Below are 20,404 nucleotides of genomic sequence, written 5' to 3' on the forward strand. Positions count from 1 at the left end.
AATAAAACGCATATAAATAATAAGTATGATGGAACGTATGGGCGTGCATATTAATGTACATGGATGCGTGCTTACTGAAGATAACTCCTTCGCGAAGGGGAGGTAGCGCATATTCCTTTCTTCACTTGCTCATTTTAACGCATTCAAATATCCTTTCCTTTTAATATTATAGAGTAGTTGTCGACAAAACATTGCACAAGAGCTGTTTCGCAGAGCATTCAAAATTCATTTCGAGCGTAATCCCACATTCTGCATGAAATATGTGCGAATATATATGCATACATATATATACACATTTATGTTCCCCTTTTAAAAATTCCCCACTTTGATTAATCCATAGCGCATATTACGTATAGGGGAAGGTGACACAGAAACGCTCGTTATACACCACGTGAGCGAGCGCAGCCCCCTGTAAATGCTACTACAGGGACATTTATACACACGCTTTCGTTTTCGTGTTTATGCACGCTTGTACATGTCCGTGCATATTTTTACCTTTAACTACGCGCACACGAATTTGTCGAGTCTCGTGCAGACGGGGAAAACACGCACAAGTCGGTCATCCGTATGCACAGCGTAGTGCAGTGCAATACATAACATGGCACATACAGTGTACATTTTTCCCAATTGCATAAAAGGCACCGCGCTGGTGAGTAAGCCGCTCGACATCCAGTAGCGATAAAGACACTATAAGAGGCCAGCAAGCGACATAAACGAAACGAACAAAACAAACGCTGCAAAAATACTGAACGGAATTAAGCAAAAAGAACGCGCCGGGCAATATTTGCTAAAGGGGGAGCAAGAAATAAAAATTAAAAATAAACCGCAAACAATCAAACAAACGATTAAAACAACAAATCATCGAACAGATGAACAAAGTAAAAAAAAAAAAAAAAAAAAAAAAAAAAAAAAAAAAAAAAACGTAACAAAGATACACGCACATGCGAGAACATACAATTTGCATAATTATGCAAAAAGCAAAACAAAACTGAATTAAAAAGGGTTACGTGAAACATGCCGATTGAAACGCACACAACGACTGAGTGGCGTAAAAATTAAAACGAGCGCAACGAGCACAACCACCAAAGCGGCAGAACTCACAGAACATCAGAGCGCAGGAAACACGCCTAATCGTAAAGGGGGGCGAAGTGGGACCAAACGAACGTGGGACCTTTCGCCGAAGAAATGAAGACCCATTAGGGATGACAAAGCACAGCTGCTCATCTTCATGCAACTGTACACTGCAGAAAGCTCCACCCAGTTGCAATAACCCCCCAGCCAGCTTTGCAAAACCGTCGCTTCTGTGAAGAGGATACGCAAGCCCAATGAGCTAGCTTTTTTTTTTTTTTTTTTTTTTTTCTTTTTTTTTTCACTTTATTATTTTTTTATTTTATTTTTTTTTGCCTGACCCATTCATACAATTTTTAGTATAATGAAAATCAATGGCTACTATCGAAAAAGGTAACAGAAATGGCGAACATGAAACAGAGGCCTTTTACAAAAATGAAAGAAAAGGCAAGACCAACAAAGTAGAAGCGTTCAATGTGAATGAAGAAAAAAAAGAAGTCGAAAGCGGAAGTTTCCACAGTGTAGAACATAAAAATGAAAATAACGCAGACATTTTTGGCGTAAGCGTAAGCAAAAATGAAATGGACATGAACCATAATAATTTCCGTGATCATGTCGTGAAGACGAATGCGGACATGGAGAAGGAAGAAAGGAAAAGCGGTTTGATGGAAAATAAAAGCAACTGGGAGGGGGAAGATGAAAATCTGTTGAATGATGAAGCGGATTTTATAGATGAAGGGGAAGAAGTAGAGGAAGAAAACGTGGATGAGAAAGACCTCATACTTCAGCGATATAAACATGGCACCAACATATTTGTCAACCTGGACGATGTAAAAAAAAGGTGCGTGGTGGTTGACTTTTACTCGGAATGTTTAAATAAATATAAAAATGAATGCAGCTTTGTGTATTACCAAAACTATAACAGTAATAGTAACGTAATAATTAACGAAAATGTTGATATGATGGGACATATACACAGTCCTCATCATTTTTCATGTGAAAATATGGAGAACATGGGCAACATGCCCATTTCCAATGACAAATCAGCAATGGCGAAAGGGAAAAATACGCCAAAAAATTCTAGCACCATAGGAAACGGGGTAGGTACATCCGTTATACCTGGTGAAGATTTTAAAAATTTTAACCTCCAAAAAAAGAAGCAAGAATCGTTAGACCCCTTGTTAAAGTGCATAAATTCGCTCTCGGATAGGATAAACCTTCAGCATTTAGTGGGCGATCCAACAACGTATTTCAAAGTTGGAGGGGGAGATATGTTTTACGACATTAACGATCCGTTTTTGGATGACGAAGAAATGTACAAAGAATTAAACAAAACGAAAAATGAAATAATTCTTACAAGACAGATAGAAGATGAGTACAGTGTGTGGAGTGCGGACATGTCAGACGATTATGTGGACATAAACCCGAACTCCTTCATCTCGTTTTATAGCTCCAAGTGTAAGTACGTATATTATAGTGATGAAGAAAACGAAGAGAAAAATACCAAAGGGTGCACAAGTGAGGTAATGAAGGTACATGATAACACCAACGATGTCGATTTCTGCAAACGCGGTGATGAGTACAAGGGGCACGCTTCGTACAGTTCCTCTTGCTCCAACTCATCTGATGAGAGTGTGATAGAGTTAAGCGAGTCCCATATGGACATAATAAATTATGAACACAATGTAAACGATTTTATTATATATTCAAGTGAAGAAGACGTCGAAGCATCCTCGTCTGAAGATGAGAATGACGAAGGCGCAGAAGAATCAGAAGGGTCTGAAGAGGATATCATATTCAACCCTTTTGCTTGGAAAAAATTCCAAAGACACATTCCCCCAGAGTTTATCAGCTCCTTCGAAAAATTAGAAAAGGAGTTAGATGCACTCCCCCTGGAGGTTAACATAGAAGATATACAGGATATCATAAAGGGGAATATTTATAGCATATTTGTTCAAGTTAGAGATAAACAAAAGAACATGCTAAACCATTTTAATAAGACATTGGATGATTATGTCGAGATCGATATAAAACAGCTGCGGTGGCTCACAACCATCATGAATAAAACGTCCAACACTCTTAACGATATAGATATTTGTAGAATCTGGTTCGAACACATTTTCAACTACAACATTATGGTTTTCATTAATTGCGAGAAGGAGTTCGTTAGCAAGATAAAGAACTCACAGATCTTTGAGAAAAATAATAAGGCGCATTTGAATGGTATCCTGAAGGACATATCTTCGTGGAGATCCTTCCAGGAGTATAAGGAGAAGCAAGCTCGCGAGGGCGCAGATGGTGCAGGTGCTACTACCATTGCTGGTGCCTCTATCGACATTGCAAAAGCAGCCGAGGGGGTCAGTCCCAATCGTGGTGCAATCGGACCGAAAGTGGGCTCCTCCCCGAGTCGAGGCGCGAGCAAAGCGACCACCGATTTTAGCAAGAATGGCATTGGTCATGGCGAGCCTACCTGCAAGGTACCACCAGAAAGTGGAAAATTGATAGACGCAGGAGATGAGGAGAAGGAAAAAAGGAGCATCTTATTGGAGATGCAGGGTAAAGGAGAAGAACTTAATCAAGCAGAGGATAAGGCGTGTAGCGATGCTTACTTTAAAAAGGAGGATAGTCGCAAAAGTGTACCTTACCACGAGGGGAACGTGGAATGTCTTTTTACTGCGGACTTTGCTAAGGACAGCTCTGTGAAGAAGGATCTAGCGGAAGATAGGGGGGAAGGTGCAGTGGAAGGAGGTGTCAAGGTAAATTTAGTCAACATAAAGAATGAACACGCAGAAGGAAACTGCGACAGTGTGTCTGTGCACTTTTCGAATAATAGCACCATCGAACATATAGAGGGAGAGAAAGTGGGGGGCAGCGATTACAGTTGTGTGCAAAACAATGGCTTGTCGAGAAAGGAATGCCCCGGGGGGAGGAATGGCCACGAGGAAGACGAGAAAAGGACGACGGCAGGGGAGGTAGCAGTAATGTCCACCAAAATAGCCGCCAACACGGTCTCTGGAGCTATCCTCCCATTGACAGAGGAGCATGGAGAAGAAAGTAAAGTCCCCATCCACAACGTGGAGAGCTGTACAGAGCTAGAACCGAATGGTGCCAAGGCTAGCAAAGGTACAAACCCGAATGGTGAACAGAAGGAAGAGTACAATCCGTTGGAAATTTTTTTTAAAAAATTTGCAGACATTTCGTACGACATTTTAAATTACGTAAAAATGTTTATAAAGCAAAAGTGCTTTTTAAAAGATATGGTATCAGCAGGATTTGAAGCTCTCGTCGAAAAACACAATAAGCATTTTGTGAAGTTTCCCTACATGACCGTGTCAGAAATATTGACGAATCTTTTTAACTTCAGGTACAAAACGAACATCATCATAGCTCCAGATTATGTAGAAGCCCTGGTAGATTTTTATCAGGATAAATACAAAGTAGACATATCATATGATAAAGGGAGAAATAAAAAAGTGTTCCTTTTTGATACGAACGAAATGCACAAGTTGAATAATGCCTATTATAGAAGTCGCAACAATGGAAAGGAGAAAGGCGTAGGTAATGAACAGGAGCATTGTAAAGACGACCATAAGGGCAAATTCGGAGGGAAAGGCGAATTGGATGATAGGGGCAATTACAAAAAAGGTGGTGGTGGCAGTAGTGGAAGTATGGTCAGCAATGACATGCTTCAGGGTCATTCAAAGGAGCGTTTACAAAATGCATCGAATAAGAAGCAGGGCTCTGGAAAAAATGACCATTCAAGTATGAATAGTGGCATGGACATGGTAAGCAAGCTAAACATGAGCACCATCCCCATGGGTGTTGCCAACTCAGGTGTAACAACGGATGGGGGTAATAATAAAATGCCAACCAAAAAGAGAGTAAGTGAATTAGTTAAACAGAATCTTACGAAGGAGACGAATTCTTTGACGAAAAAAAAACAGAACAAAATATTATCGAACGATTTGTCAAGGAAAAGTTGGGACAAGAAGAAAAACAACAAAAATGAAAAGAAGATATCCACCAGCACGCATATTATTATTTGTTCCGATAATGAGGAAAGTCAAGAGGAAGATTCCCTTAGTGGGCACCACCAGGTGATGACAAAAATGGCTAGTGAGAGAAACAAGAATAAGGGGGAGTGCCGAAACATGAGCATGTTGATAGAGAACATAACGAAGAACAAGTGCAGCGCGAATAGTAGTTCCTTGGGAAAATTGGCAGTCAACTACAACGTAGATCAAGACCAGCGCAGAGATCTCTACAACGGCAGCTATGTTGCCCAGCACAAGTCCCACCTTCCAAACATGGCCAACATGGTGAGCATGTCGAACATGGCGAAGGAGAGCATGACGAAGGCAAACGTAGCGAGCATACCCAGCATGTTGAGCAACGATCAGGGCCGTCTACAGAGCCACCCCAACAGCACCTTACCCAATAACAACAAGTTGCAAACCATTCGCAACATTTTCAGCAACGCCGTCCCCATGAACCACAAGAAGGTACAAAGCGTCAACCACATGAAGAGTAGTAGCAGCGCAAACATTTACAGTGCGCAGAAAAAGAGGGGCACCGAAGAAAACTTGCTCATTATAACAGATGAGCAGAAAAACCTAATTTCAAATAACATGCTTAACGAAAAAATGCAGCTGTATAAGAAAAGGAAAATGAAAAATGATTATCCATGTGGAAACCAAAACGGACAAACCAATATACTAAAGATTAACAAGGTCAACGAAAAAATCAAGGGGAAGGTTTTGCATTCAAATGATAAGTGTGCAGTGTATAAATGTATTAACATCGAATCGTCTGACGAAAACAAGTGATTTTTCTTTTTTTCTTTTTTGACTTCATTGGATGGGTAAGTGACGCTTTTTTTTTCTTTTTTTTTTTCATTTTTTTTTCTTTTTTATTCCGTGTGAATATTCAATGGTCCTGGGAAATGGCGCGCTGTATTTCCGCAACCTTCTTACCCGCCTACCCAGTAAAGGGTGGGGGAGAGTGCTTCGCCCCAAGACAGCTATTCTTTTTTTTTCCCCGCAAGGCGCTGAGTAATCAGCCCTAAACGGTTAGGCATCTCCTCACGCGGGAGCCTCCACGCATGAGTGCTTATGTGTGTAGCTAGCCTTTTTTGTAATTTCCTCCCTTTTTTTTTGTTTTCTCAAGGGTGTACGTATATACGTATGTGCATAGGTAGATGCATGTATGTATTTCCGCACTTGGGGATTTGGGCGTCTGTCCGTCTTGCGAACCCCCCCGCGGATTGCGCGCCTGTTTGCTGTAACTTATAACTTTAAGACCGTTCTATTTGGTGTGCGCGCGAGCATTCGTGTGTGTGCATATGTGTATGTGTTTATTTACCCCCTCCTCAATTCAGCTTGCCGTGTTCTCGCTTCAAAATTTACTTATCCGCGCCCCTCTCTGTACTACACGTTTGCCACGCGCTGATTTTGTGTCTGCGTGCTTGTTATGTAAACAAACGCGTTTTTTTTTTTCACCTTGTATTTCTTCGCAGCATTTTGTTGTTTTTTTTATTGTATTGTTTTATTGCCATTTCCTTGGTATTTCTTTTGCCGTCTTTTTTTTTTTTTTTTTTTTTTTTTGCACATTCAAAAACATCGCATAATTAGCGAACGCCAATACACCGCTATTGTGTGGTAGTTGAAATTTGGGAGAAAAAAAAAAAAAAAATCGGTAGGGAGAGGGCATTGCGTTAATGCTGGAACACCCTTAGCATATCCACATGTAGATGCACCTATGACGCGATAAGTGCAACACCTAGGTGGACACTGAATCTTTGGTAGAAAACACTTCTGACATAAATTTCGCGGGCATTTACGCAATCGGTTGTCCCCCTTCAGTTCATGTGACCGCGGGGAAAGGAAGTGATGCAGTCGAGCTAACTAAAGGGGGGGAGGGGAACGATCTATACATTTAGTTATGTAGTTGTGTACCTACGGATTAAGTACTTGTACATTTGAGTAACTACGCACATCTGAACCCCCTAAGTAGTACGGCCATCCATCACACTGCGTACGAAGATGTATAAGGAAATTGTGAGCGGCCTCACCGAATTGGCGCACTTGAAGCAGTTGTGCAAAAAGAAGGTAAGTTGATTGCTTGGCAAGGTGGCCACAGGTGTGTGTAGATTAATCCTTTTTTTTTTACCTTTGTCACAATATAGAGAATCCAACACATATATGCTGGTGCCCGCGCCTTTTTTTTTTACTTCCCTGCAACCTCTCCTCTTCGCAAGCCGGATCTCTTAACCACCCTGAATTCATGCAAAGCAAAAGAATATGAGGAGATATGGCTCATCTTGCACAAAGCATTGGAGGAGCGCACTTCCCCAGACAAACTACTTTACGACGGAGAAAATTCCACTTTGCTCTTTAGGGTACTATTGCAATAGTTCACAATGGGGTTCAGGAGTATATTGTGAAAAATCTGTATTGAACACCCTCATGAGGGTTACAAAGACCCACTTGCAACACACATACACACACTCACCCTTTATCACTTTGAAGGAAGAGGATGACAGGCAATATTTCCTGATGTGCATAAATTTCATATGTATATATTTGCAACATTTGGCAAATAGTGACAAGAGGAAAAAGTACATCAAAATGGATGATAATTTTTACGCTCTTTTTTACAAGCTCATTGGTTAGTATGGAGGTGGAGGCTAGACCTGCACATGATTGCCCCACGTGTAGAATCCCCTTTTGTGGAATGACGATTGGTATAGGCAGATGATTCTCACAGAGCAGTTATTCCCCCTAATTACTCCCTCTAGTTACATCGTAAATTCAGACAGGTTTATTACTCCAACTCTTTCACCCACAGAGGTCCAATTCATGCTAAGCGACAGAGAAGTGCGCATGTCCTTTGGCAAATGCCTATTGCAGATATGCGAACTAAATTTAGAAGAAAGTGAATTTTCAGCAAACGTGAAAGTGAACCTATTGATATTTTTGTTGTGGAAAACGTGCTCCTCGGAGGTAATCACAAAAACACAGGAGTGGTAGAGATTCTGTCTGAAGAGTTGACACCCTCCTGGGCTCTGTCCACTCACATGTATATCCTTGTCTCCCCCCTTCCGATTGGAACGTCTACTCCTTCACATCCAACTCGCAGGGCAAAGGCGTAGACATCAGTAGACTCAAAAAGAACAAAGATTTGTGTAAATATATAAAATGGGGAATTCCAGAAAAATCCACCAACTCCTTTTATCTGCTTTGTTCCTACTCACTGAATCTTCCTAAGTTTTATGCACAGTAAGGGAGTGAAATGGACACCCTGGTGGTGGTGATGATGATTAACAAATATGGTGGGAAAAAATACGTGACTATGTTATCCTCCACGTAGTGTAAACGAACCGAATGGAAACTAAAATTCCTTCCACCCCTCCTTTAACCCCTTGCTTAGCCCCGATGGAAAATTTTTCTTGGCACACGTTTGGTCACAACATGAAAGTATAGCGTCTCACCTTTTTAACGTAAAAAAAAAAAAAAAAAAAAAAAAAAATGGGGGAATATTCCTTTATGGTCTGGCGCTAATCGAATAACGTTGTTTCTTTATATTGCTAAGGAATACATCTAGGGGTAGTCTCACCACAGGTGGAATTACCAGCTCGATCGCCATACCACATACATGTCGGTCTATTTCCCTCCCCCACTGATTCTTGATAGAAATTCCTGCACAACACGGTGCTCCTCTCACATGAAAGCATAAGTCACTATTCACAAATTATCCATTCGACGTGGAAGGTATAAAATAGCAAAAGGGGGTGACCACCGTCATCACTGTGTACTCACGCAGAGGAAGATGCGTACACAGGCAACAATACTGGAAGCATACTTGTGTAGGTAGCACTATACACCTATAAGCACACGTGGAGAAACTTGGAATTTACCACTTTAATCATCCAACTCGCCTAACAGAACTGCGAAGGAGTGATGAAGGAGACACTGGAAGTACAAATTGAGCACCTCGTGAATTTGGCCTTAAAATGTCCTATTAAAGTCGCGGCACGATTCAGAAACGTTCTAAGTATATTCCACAATAATAAGGGGTAAAGAAAAGAATATGCAACCATTTTTGTCATTGGTATTTAGAGCGATTACATTTTTCATGTGACGGGTATACTATGTAGACATTCCTTCCTCTTATCCTCATTCCCTTCCCCACGTTATGCCATGCCTCATTGATCCCGTTTCATTTCGCCAAGGGACAAGAGCATCAACAATTTGATCTTCAAAATTTATGAACCCGTTATTTGGAGGAGCCTTATGGTAAGTATCCCTATGGGTAGGTACTTAAAGGACCATTTTGGATACCACTCAAAAGAGGAGGATCATAAGAGGCTTTACGCTATGTGTATGCAAAAGTGGAAACACACCTATGACAGATAAAAGAAAAAACAACTTCCCCTTCTGGATAATATTCCCTTTCTGCAAAACTATTATAGTCGCCCAACTGGAAACTTCGCTTCAATGCGACGTGCATATTTCAGATGATTTTCCCTGTCGTGGTAATTCAGAAATTGATTTGGTTTTGGTGGAAAAATCGGAAGAATGCTCCACTTTAGCGTCAATCTAGTGAGAATATTCCTTCCATTTCGTCAACCTCTTTACTGTATTTTTCCTTTTCCTTTTTTTTTTTTTTTTTTTTTTTTTTTTTTGTTACACCTCCAAATGGTGCTAAATTAGGATCCCTGCATAAAGAACGTGAATTATCTAGCCTCCATGGAGAAGTAAGCTAATCTTGGTGGACAGTCAAAATGGGTGACACATCACATGAAGAGTACAGCCAAAATTAATGCACCCTCCACGCTCCTCTTAGGAATTCAGTGTATGCACATTTTCACCACCTATACCCATTGTATTTATGTTCCTTAGAGCCTACCAGGCCCTCTTGGATTTGGCTGAAGACGTAAACGCCTGTGTCCTGCAGGCCGTGGCCAAGTGTATATGTCATGTAAGTAGAGTACAAAAAAAAGTGCGGCAAATAGGTGCTGAAATAGGTGCTGAAATAGGTGCTGAAATAGGTCCAAAATAGGTCCTCAAATGTGTTACCGCCTTTGTATCGGTGCCGCTTTTCAACATCGCACCGTTAACCCCCCCCCCTGTGCAAATATCGACCCAGGTTCTAAATGAACTGTGGGAAATAATCAGCGAACAGAAAAGGTCGGCCCTGGTGGAAGTGCTGCTTACCAAACTCTTAAAAGAGAAACAACAAGACAACGTAAAGGTGGAAGTACTTCTTGGGTTCCACGAAATGGCAAAAAATAAGAAGATACACAAGCTGTTCGCAAAAATATTCTACAGAATAAAGCACCTCATAAATGATAAATCTCTACGCGTACGCAAAAATTGCATCGCCCTTGTTCTCGAATTGAATAAACAATTAAATGAAAACCTTTCCAATCAAATTGACTTCACTGAATTAATCAAGCGTGTCACCAAGGATCTATTCACATACAACGTACAGTCTTGCATAAAGAAGTTGTCTTATGCAAAATATGAACACCATGAGAAAGTAAAAAATAAAGAGATCTGTGAGTTCTTAAAATTGTCTTCCAATTTAATCACATATTCTATGTGGAATTGTTCCATAAAGGAGCAGGCAAAAAAATGTGTGAATCTATTAAATGATTATCCCGCCCTCATGATTTGTATTAGTAAGTTCTCTACGAACATGGAGTTAGTTCAGCGGTACAAGTTGGCTTCCGTGTTGTTCGAAATTACCAACGTGAAGCTACGTGAGGAGGGGAACTCCGTGTTACTCAGGGTGGGGGGCGCTACAAATGGCGCAAGTGGAGAAGGGTACCCAGATGGAATAAATACGGGCAAACCTCAATTTTCTTCAAATACCATGAGTAATTTTCTGGAGGACCCCATCATCAACGGGAAGTACGTGAAGTACGCCTCCCTTTTACTCTGCGTGGCCTACCTACTCAAGCCAAAGAACGAGCAAGAAATTGAGTTATGTGGATCGGAAAATATTGAATATTTTCTCAGAAACAAATTTAAGGAGGAGTACTTCCTGGTAAGCATAGATACCTTAATGCAGCAATTCTATTTCAAGATACTTAAATATGTGAACCTTAATGAAGACACTTATTTGGGAATATACAAGTACTGTCAGAAGGAGTTACTCTGTCTTCACAGAGCTAAGAATGAACGTGTGTGTAGGAAATTTATCGTCCCCTTATTTTACAAATGGAGCTTACTCGATTCGGTTGTTTCGGCACACATGAACATTTTGAATGCATGTATTGAGTTTGTGTTTTTACACACATGTGTGGATTCAGAATGGGCATCTGCCAAGGGGGGGAGTCTCTTTCTTCACGCACACAGTACGCTCCCATTTGTGGAAAAGGATAAACTGAATTATTTCGCTGATGGAGGGGATGTACCCGATTCGGATGTGGGAAGTGATATAAAAGTGCCCTCCTTGCGTTACGACAAAAAAGACATGTGCGTGGATGAAAAGGAAAAAGAAAAATTTTACATAAATGAAGAGAAGGAAATCAATGCTCTCATTCTTTTATCACTTATTGTTAAAAAGAAAAAATATCATCACATGTTATTTAAGTCATTCGAAAGCATTATACATAATTTCGTTTTCAAATTCAATTCTTATCTTCTGTTTATATTTGACAAACTAACGCAGAGTGATTTCGAGCTATCCCGTCATTTTATATCTCCTCACTATGATGATAAAGGGGAGTTTAACTTTGTACAATTCTTACTTTATGATAGTACTAAAATAAAAGGGTACTTTCATTTGTACATTTCGTTTTTCTTCTTTTGTTATACGTCTAAGAGGAGCAACTTTCCGCACGACTGGCATACCTTAATTGACAACACGTTGCGGAGCATACATCTGATCAGTTCAGTTAAATTTAAAAACGAGATTGAAATTGTTACGAGTGGGAGTTTAGCAGGGGTGACTACGTTAGGGGAAAGGGCTGCGCATGTAAATGACAGGGTTGCTCAATGGGCAACCTACACCAGGACGATCCTCCACTTTCTCATGTAATTATTTCCATTTTTGAGCATTCCTTCGTTCTGCCAACTCCTATTATGGGGATAGAGTGGATGGGGCGAAGTAGCCGACCCCACATTATATCGTTTTCCAATAGACATGAATATCTGCACAAACTTGTGTGCATAGACCTGATGGGGGAATCGCACCAAGCGGTGATATTATACTTTCCTCCTTTTCTTCACTGCTTTTTTTTTTTCACATTTTATTCATTTTATTCATTTTACTCACTTTTTTGTTTGTTTTTTACCCTCGCTGCAGGCACTTCCTCGACATGGTCGAATTCACGGTCGCCATGAAGATGACGCCGATAGAAGACCTCGACTTCAGCGACTTGGTTAAAAACGTGTTTATGTTTTACAAATGCTACGAACTCGTCCAGGGGGGGCTAAATGGGCACGAAAAGGGTGGCACAGAAGATCACACGGACGAGCGCGAAGGGGGGCGCGCCCTGTGTCAGATTTATCTCGGAGTGTGGAGCAGAGTAAGCGAATTCCTCCTGTTCATATTAAACTGCGATTACTTCGAGAAAAAAACAGAAATAAAGTTATCCGTCCTGTATCCATTTTTCCTATTTACGTACGAAGTTGTGCATAAGGAGGATATCGAACGGGTCATGAACAAATATGCAGCTTTAATTAAAGAGAGAGAAACCTTTTTTAACTTTATAAAAAATTACAAAAAAAATAACAGCATGGTGAGTTACATGCGAGAGAGTCACGTGAATTACATTCAAGGCATCCTGGACAACATTTCAATGCCCAAGGAGAAGGCAAAGAAGGGATCCTCTTAAAATAAACAGGTGTCTACATGCGCGTGTTTTTTTTTGGGGGGGGGGGGGGGAAATTATCCCGTTGTACGTATGTGCGTACATGTTTGCACGTGGTACTATGAGGCCAATTCGATTTGAAAATTTATCCGCATGTTTTTTTTTTTTTTTTTTTTCCTCTTGAAGTGGCATACTAATACACACATCTGTAGTACACATTTTGGGAAACAATTTTTGCAAAATATACTGTTTGGCACGATTTTTTGCGCAGGGAAGGCGCACCAACTTGTTTATCCTATCCATAAAATATAAATGGCACATCACGAGAAGGTGTTCACCTCAAGCTCAGTTTCCTATTTTTTATTAGCACGATCATCCCTAGTAGAGCCTCCCGTGCGCGCGTGAGCTTGTTCAGCTTATTCGTCTGTATTTGTTTCTCAATCATGGCAATGTTTCTTTCATAAATTTTTTTTTTTATTATAAATTCTGCGACATTGTCTTCCGGGGGATCATCTGACTGCTCACCGCTTCCGCTGTCGAAGCTTCTGCACAGGATGCTCAAGTCGTCGCTCCAGTTAACTCCTTCCGGGTGACTGTCCTCGGGATGGAAGCTTTTCTCCGGGTCGTAGTTCTTCTCACCTCCCCAACTATTCCCATCCCCTATATCCGCATCATCAGCATTTTCAATTGGCATTCCTTCTATCAAGTGATCAACTAGGTCGTTGCTTATACCATCCCTGAGCTCATCATGTGCGCTCTCTTTTGAGGAGTCTGAATTGTCTCCACGCAGATTTTCACTCGTGACTTCATGGAACCCTGAGCGTTTATTCCCTTTTGAGAAACTGCCCCCAGCTTTACTCCTTTTACCTTTCCCCTCACAATTGCTGTCATTGGTGCGGTTACAGATGTTACCACTGCTATCTGTGTTTTTCGCCTCCTTATACTCCATTTCGGCGCATTTAAACTGTGGGAAGGATCATTTCTTCTGTGTGCAGTGTCTCGCATGTAAGTTCGCACGCCAGATCGCAAAAATTTCATTTATTCTGTCGTGCCATGTCAGTTGGTCTTTACATTCATGAGAGGTACACGACGAACCAATTGGGGGGCATTCAACTAGCGCAATTCTCCTTTACTTTTTTTTTATGTTGGCTTCCTTATCCTTCCAAGCAACGCTCACCCGAGGTATTTTCCTTTATCCTTGGGAAAAATCACCTCAAATGTATCATATTCTCATAATGGTACATTTTCCGCCTTTTTTTTTTTTTTTTTTTTTTTTTTTTCCTCAAAATCGACTCTCTTGTATTGCCTTTTCTAAATTTTGGACGTCCCTTTTGGGAAATTAAAATTTGGGGAAGATTTGCAGAGTAGTAATGGAACCGATACCGATTTAAGTGGCCAAGAAAAATATGCGCAGTTGTGGCAGGAAAAGAAAAAAAAAAAAATAAATAAATAAATAAATAAAATAATAATAAAATAAAAAGGAAGGAAAGAGAAAGCAGATAAAATTTTACCATATGAACAAACAAAAAGATACAAAGTTGCGGAGTGGCAAAAACAAATGAACAAATTTACCTTCCCGCAAATGGCGCCTTCCTAAATTTACAACGGCGCTGTAGTATCGACTGAAGATTTGATTGTCAAAAAAAAACAACTGTCACATCTGCCCACTACAGAACCGTACGAGGAATCAAGATGAAATTACGTTTTCACAAACGGTAAAAATTTACCTAAATGGTTCAGGCTAAATGGTAAAAGGTACATTTTGTCACTCCTGGAACAAGTGCCTTTTCGTATCTCCATTTTGATGAAGAGCTTTTAATGCGGTTTTACTAAAATCTTTACTGTCATCCTTATTACTATTTTTTTTGCTGCCACGTTTGTTCTGTATGCTCGATGGAGGTCCACAAATTCTCGTAAAGAGCAAAGTCCAAGGCAAAACATAGGCAGTTGTGGGAGAGGCAATTTGTTTGCAACCCCAGTTGACCCCTACCATTGCGATTGGTTGCCCTTAAGCAAGCACTTGACCCCCCATGAATTTTTCTAATTGAAGGATGGTGAAGTCATACGATAGATACGAGTTCGAGGACTGCTTCGGCATTGTCAATTCGAAAACTTCCAACTGCGTTTTCCTGAACAGTAGTAGCATTTTGTCAGGTAAGTGGGATCAATGGGTAGGTCCGGATGGTCGTCCCATATATGTCACATAACCGTACCACCAACCACCCCTTGCATGCCGACAACATATAAACGTACCGAAGTCTTCCAAATGGCTGTTCATTTTTTTTTTTTTTTTTTTTTTTTCTAACTCCCAACCCACAGGGCATGATGAATGTGTAAGCCTATGGAATATACAAGAGAAGGAAATAAAGAAGAAACTCACAGTACCCTTCACACCTCCGTATTATTTTTTCTCCTACCATGTGACGCACATATGTGTAAACCCCAAGGATAAAAATATGATCGCCGTGGGGTATGTTAATGGATGTATTAAAGTATTTGATTTAGAATCGAACAAAGTCACTTCGACTTTCTCAGGACATACATCAGGTATAAATAAATTGAAATTTAATGAGGATGGTAATTATCTATGCTCATGTGGGAAGGACACGAATATTATACTGTGGGATGTGGTAAACGATCAAGGATTATTTAAATTGGAGGGGCACACCAATATCGTTAACGATATAGAGTTTCTGAGAAGGAAAAATAATTATGTAGATAATTTTGTGAATAATAATTTGCTTATCAGTGCATCGAAGGATTGCCTCATCAAAGTTTGGGATTTAAACATTCAGTTATGTGTCCAGACTGTGGTCGACTGTGAAGAAGAAATTACGTCCATTCTGATTAACGAAACAAATACTAGGTTAATCGTCGCTTGCAATTCTGCCGTGAAGGTGTACAAAGTTGACATCAACGTTGGTGGGCACGACAAGTTTAGTAGCTCCTCGAAGGTGTACTTGACCTTCCTAACCTCCATTAAACGAGCCAACAACAGTCGAATACAAAATATGAAGATGATTTTTCTTGTTCAAAGTGAGGACCACTACGATAGCCTCGATGTGCAGGAGGAACGTTTGCTTTATGATGACGATGAGGAAGATGAGGATGAAAATATTTGGAACCATTCGGAAAAAAAACAAGCCGAAGACGGAGAAGATGCTTCAGATGATGGCACCACCAATGATGGGAATGCAAAGGGGAAAAAACCAAACCGGAATGAAGACTCAACAGAGAATTTGCCCTATGGGAAGAAACCCAATTCGGGCCTCAATCAAACCGATAAACACATTTTAAGTGTTATAAAGAAATCGCTGAACAAATCGATAAAATTGTGCAACCGAAGTAGTTACTGCGCAGATGGGGACAACAATGGAATCCTCCTCTGTTGTACGAACTCTAAAAAAATCGAGTTGTACAAAATAAACTCTATGAAGAACCAGAAAAAATCAGAAAAAAATAAAAAAAAAAGAATCTTGGAAAAATTAAAGAAGAAAAAAAAAGCCATTTTGAAAGAAGCCCAAAGGGTAGAGAAGTTTAAAGGAACACAAAACATAGATTTTACTAACTTGATGGAGGAAGTGAAAAGTCTGGAGGAAGAAATTGCTGTACATGGTAAGTATCACTTCCACACAGCCAATGATGAGGTAAAGTTTTTGTTTCATTACAACTGCAAGTTCAGGCTACAATACCTGGACGTGTACCGCAGAAGGAAGAGGGACACCTATATCTACCTACTCGCAGCGTACGTGACGAATCGTTTGAGCGTGTTCCAAGTGAACCTCTTCGACGTTTTGACTAAAAGGGATGAATTCGTCGTCAGGGGGGGTGACGAGGAAATACGCAATGATGGCAAGGGCGATGGTGAGGAGGATGTTGGGGAGGAGGATGATAAGGACGACGATAACGATGATGAGAAAGATGATAACGAAGAGGAAGAAGATGATGATGAGGACGATGAAGATGACGATGATGATGATAAGGAGGAGGAGGAAGACGATGGAAAAGACGATGACCAAAGCGATGATGATGAATCCAAGAGGGATCACGCTCCCAAAGATGAAGCACGCGGAGACCTCGGCGCGCCTGCCAAAATTGTGGAGAAAAAAATTTATGATTACTCCAAGTGCTTCAAGGAGACGTGCGAAATAAACAAGGGGCACAACAGTACGGTACAGTTTTTGAGCCTCTCCGACAAGAACGAGCTGTTGGTGTCCATCTGCAAGAAGTACGTGAAGGTGTGGAGCATGCGGACCTTCCAGAATACCATCACCATAAACTTGGAGGGGTGTACAAACGCGTTGTTTTGCGAAGACGATGAGTATGTCCTCATTAGCGACGACACTGGGTACATCTACCTGTACGAGTTGAGCAACATTGAGATGAGGCACTCGTACAAGGCGCACGCGAATGGGATCATCAGCATGTGCAAGAATCTGAAACATAACCGTTTTCTGTCCGTCGGGGAGGAGAGCTACTTGAAGGTGTTTCAACTGTGCTGGCGAGAGGGGGGCGCTGAATCGAACGGTGAATCGAGCGACGAAGGAGAGGAGAGCGAGGATGCCCCAAGGGGCAACCCACCCAATAGCGCGAAAAAACGGCGGAGAATAAGCACCACGGGGGAAGGCCAACCTGCGGAATTGCACTCGGAGGAGGAAGAGAAGACGGAGAAAACGACCCACCTGACCTTCAACGAAGTGGACTGCTACAACTTAACCGACAAAGTGAGTTGCGCAATTTATTCACCCAACGGGAAGTTCATCTGCGTGGGTTACCTGAACAACTTGATAGAGGTGCTCTACAGTGACACCCTAAAGCTGCACTTAACATTGTATGGACATAGCCTTCCCATCACGTGCATGGACATATCAAAAGACAACACAGTGCTGGCGTCCAGTTCAGCAGACAAGTTTCTCTTCCTGTGGAATATAGAATACGGAAGTATCACGAAGAGGATGCATACAAATTGTGATGTACTGACAAAGGTGGTTTTCTTTAACAAAAGCAATAATTTGATAAGTGTATCTAGAGATGGGTTGATAAAAATGTGGGACGCAATAAAATTCCAGTGTATCTGTACCATGGATGGGAATTTTGGAGTTCTCACTTCGCTAGCTATAAATATAGAGGACAATTATTTCCTTACGTCAGGAACGCATCGAAGTATCAGATGCTGGATGAAAAAAGAAGATGACATGATTTTCTTAGAAGAAGAAAGAGATAAAGAATTGAATTTACAAATAGAGAAGGAGGCTGTCAGAAATGATATATCTTACCCATCCTCTGTAGAAAAGAATGCTCTTCTAAGCAAGGCCACTATTAAAACGATTGACACCATAAAATCGTCTGAAAAGTTAATAGAATACTTGGATATAATTGACGAGGAATTAACCTTACTGGATATTTATTTTAAAAATTTAACCGAGTATGAAGAAGCAAAAAGGAAAAATGAACTTCCTGATTTTGTTCAGCCTCCAAATAAGGTGAAGCCAAGACCAGAACTGCTAAATAAAAATCCATTTGAGTTCATCATTGAAGTTATGTGTCATATAAAAAAAAACATTTTGCATGAAGTGCTAATTTCTTTGCCCTTTTCTTATGCATATAAGTTACTAAATTATATCAAGACGTATTTGATGGCATTCTATTTTTTCCAGCGCATTCAAAATGATTATGGGAAATTTAAAATTTGTGGAGATCTGAGTTTCCACGTCGAGTATTCTATCAACATCGTCCTGTCCATTGTGAATATATATCGGAACCAGTTTTTGTTTGACGTGAAATTTAGGTTCCTTCTGTACGAGCTGCATCAACTCATTATTCCGCACCTGAGGAGATCCCTCGATCAGTGTGCCTTCAACCAAAGCACCCTCAACTTTATGCTCCATGGTATGGACGACGAGGAGGTAAATGTTGATGGAGCATTGTAGCTGATGAAGTTGTAAATGACCATCGGTGAAGTGCCGACGCGGGAATGACCACAAGTACACATGGGGGTGGGGGTCCCCACGCAGTGTGTGGAAAAGTATGGTCACCCTCCGTATATACATATCATTTTTTTTTTTTTTTTTTTTCCCCCCCCCCCTCTTTTTTGCTCTTTATTTTGACTTATTTGAATTTGTTACATTTAGCCAGATATAGGCTGCCCGAGAAATTTTATTTTTGTTTAATAGCCCATGTGGCATATAATTTGGCTACACACATTTTTGAGATCAAAGTGCCACTTTGAGAATTTGCACCTCCGGTGGAGCAAATTCGCTCGCCAATTCTTTAACCATTAAGGGAGCACATTTTCTTTTCCCTGTTCTCTGGGGCAACCGCACAGAAGCCACAATTTTGCTACGGAACTGCTACGTACCGAAAGTTTCGCAACGGCTGAAGGCACTTGCCCGATATCCACGAATGGCTATACTTGCACCTTCGATGTTGTTGGTAGGTGCAACTACATGGGGGAGGCTCTCGTGTAATGAAGCGTACGATTATTATATACACATGCACGGAGGAACGAAAACATATTCCTGTTGACTTCACCCGGTGTGTTCATCATGACACGCTATTTCATAAAAATAGGAGGGTACACGGCACATAGAGCAGTGCATTCCCACCCACCCCCATGGATGTCGCATGCAAGATGATAACAAATTTGCGTACATGTATAACGGTAGGATATTCTCCTGACGGTATTTATAGCTTGGTGAGGTATACCCTACAATGCATGTCGAAGTGTAGGGAATGGAAGTAAAAAAAGAAAAAAAAAAAAAAAAAAAAAAAAAGATCACGAGAGTGTGGGCTGGAAAGAAACACTAAACATGACCAAGTGGGCAAAGTGAAAACACTTGACAGTGCAAACTTGGAATCGCGAACCCCGCAATGTCAACATCACAATAAGTGAACCTTTCCGGCCGGAGACCAACCTTCCTAAAATTAATCGCCTCATCTAACTCAACAATCTGAAATCAGTACGTACATAATACGTCCAAGCGGAGTGCTACATGACACTAAAAAGTTATATGTCCATCCATATGTGCCGCGTGTACCGGGCCCCCCTTCGGCTACGCCTTTTTTTCCTCTGCCCTATTTTATCGAAGGGATGAAAAAAAAAGTATAAAGAAGAAAAAAAAAAAAAAAAACACGTGTTTTTAACTAATGCAAAAAAAAAAAAAAAAAAAAAAAAAAAAGGAAAAAATTGAGAAACGTTTTTTTTTTTTTTTTTTTTTTTTTTTAAAGTCCATTAAAAATACATTTCATTTTTTTACGAAATGATGAATAAACATTTGTGTTATCGAAATTGAAAAATTGTGTCACAAAGTGAAGAAAACTGTGTCACATATATTAATAGGAAAAGAAGAAAAAGGAACATATATTATACGTACGTTACTATTCGTATGTTATTATGCTTAATAGTGTACTTGAGTGTATGCATATCCTCTTCTCCACATTGTTAAATTAAAGGCGAGTATTTTAACTTTTTTCAATTTTTCGCGGGATTGAAAATATGCATTATGTGATAACTTC

At 40.5% G+C, this 20,404-nt stretch overlaps 4 protein-coding genes across 4 annotated transcripts; 3 read left to right on the forward strand and 1 right to left on the reverse strand.

The window, feature by feature from the left end:
• Nucleotides 1-1,442: 1,442 nt before the first annotated feature.
• On the forward strand, nucleotides 1,443-5,894 carry PKNH_1233800 (conserved protein, unknown function; the record flags this gene model as incomplete). Its single annotated transcript, XM_002260354.1, has 1 exon — nucleotides 1,443-5,894. One exon carries the CDS (start codon nucleotides 1,443-1,445, stop codon nucleotides 5,892-5,894), a length of 4,452 nt encoding a protein of 1,483 aa, XP_002260390.1.
• Nucleotides 5,895-7,109: 1,215 nt separating this feature from the next.
• PKNH_1233900 (condensin-2 complex subunit G2, putative) lies at nucleotides 7,110-12,913 on the forward strand (the record flags this gene model as incomplete). Its single annotated transcript, XM_039114171.1, has 14 exons — nucleotides 7,110-7,175; nucleotides 7,325-7,465; nucleotides 7,596-7,734; nucleotides 7,915-8,069; nucleotides 8,206-8,345; nucleotides 8,497-8,566; nucleotides 8,760-8,837; nucleotides 9,012-9,142; nucleotides 9,299-9,362; nucleotides 9,539-9,601; nucleotides 9,780-9,823; nucleotides 9,969-10,047; nucleotides 10,216-12,110; nucleotides 12,382-12,913. 14 exons carry the CDS (start codon nucleotides 7,110-7,112, stop codon nucleotides 12,911-12,913), a joined length of 3,597 nt encoding a protein of 1,198 aa, XP_038969820.1.
• A 310-nt stretch (nucleotides 12,914-13,223) lies between these two features.
• PKNH_1234000 (conserved Plasmodium protein, unknown function) lies at nucleotides 13,224-13,838 on the reverse strand (the record flags this gene model as incomplete). Its single annotated transcript, XM_002260356.1, has 1 exon — nucleotides 13,224-13,838. The coding sequence occupies one exon, from the start codon at nucleotides 13,836-13,838 to the stop codon at nucleotides 13,224-13,226; it is 615 nt and encodes a 204-aa protein (XP_002260392.1).
• A 1,102-nt stretch (nucleotides 13,839-14,940) lies between these two features.
• On the forward strand, nucleotides 14,941-18,819 carry PKNH_1234100 (U3 small nucleolar RNA-associated protein 12, putative; the record flags this gene model as incomplete). Its single annotated transcript, XM_002260357.1, has 2 exons — nucleotides 14,941-15,043; nucleotides 15,209-18,819. The coding sequence occupies 2 exons, from the start codon at nucleotides 14,941-14,943 to the stop codon at nucleotides 18,817-18,819; spliced, it is 3,714 nt and encodes a 1,237-aa protein (XP_002260393.1).
• Nucleotides 18,820-20,404: the final 1,585 nt, after the last annotated feature.

This window comes from Plasmodium knowlesi (genome assembly GCF_000006355.2).
Source record: "Plasmodium knowlesi strain H genome assembly, chromosome: 12".
In the NCBI taxonomy this organism is placed as follows: domain Eukaryota; phylum Apicomplexa; class Aconoidasida; order Haemosporida; family Plasmodiidae; genus Plasmodium; species Plasmodium knowlesi.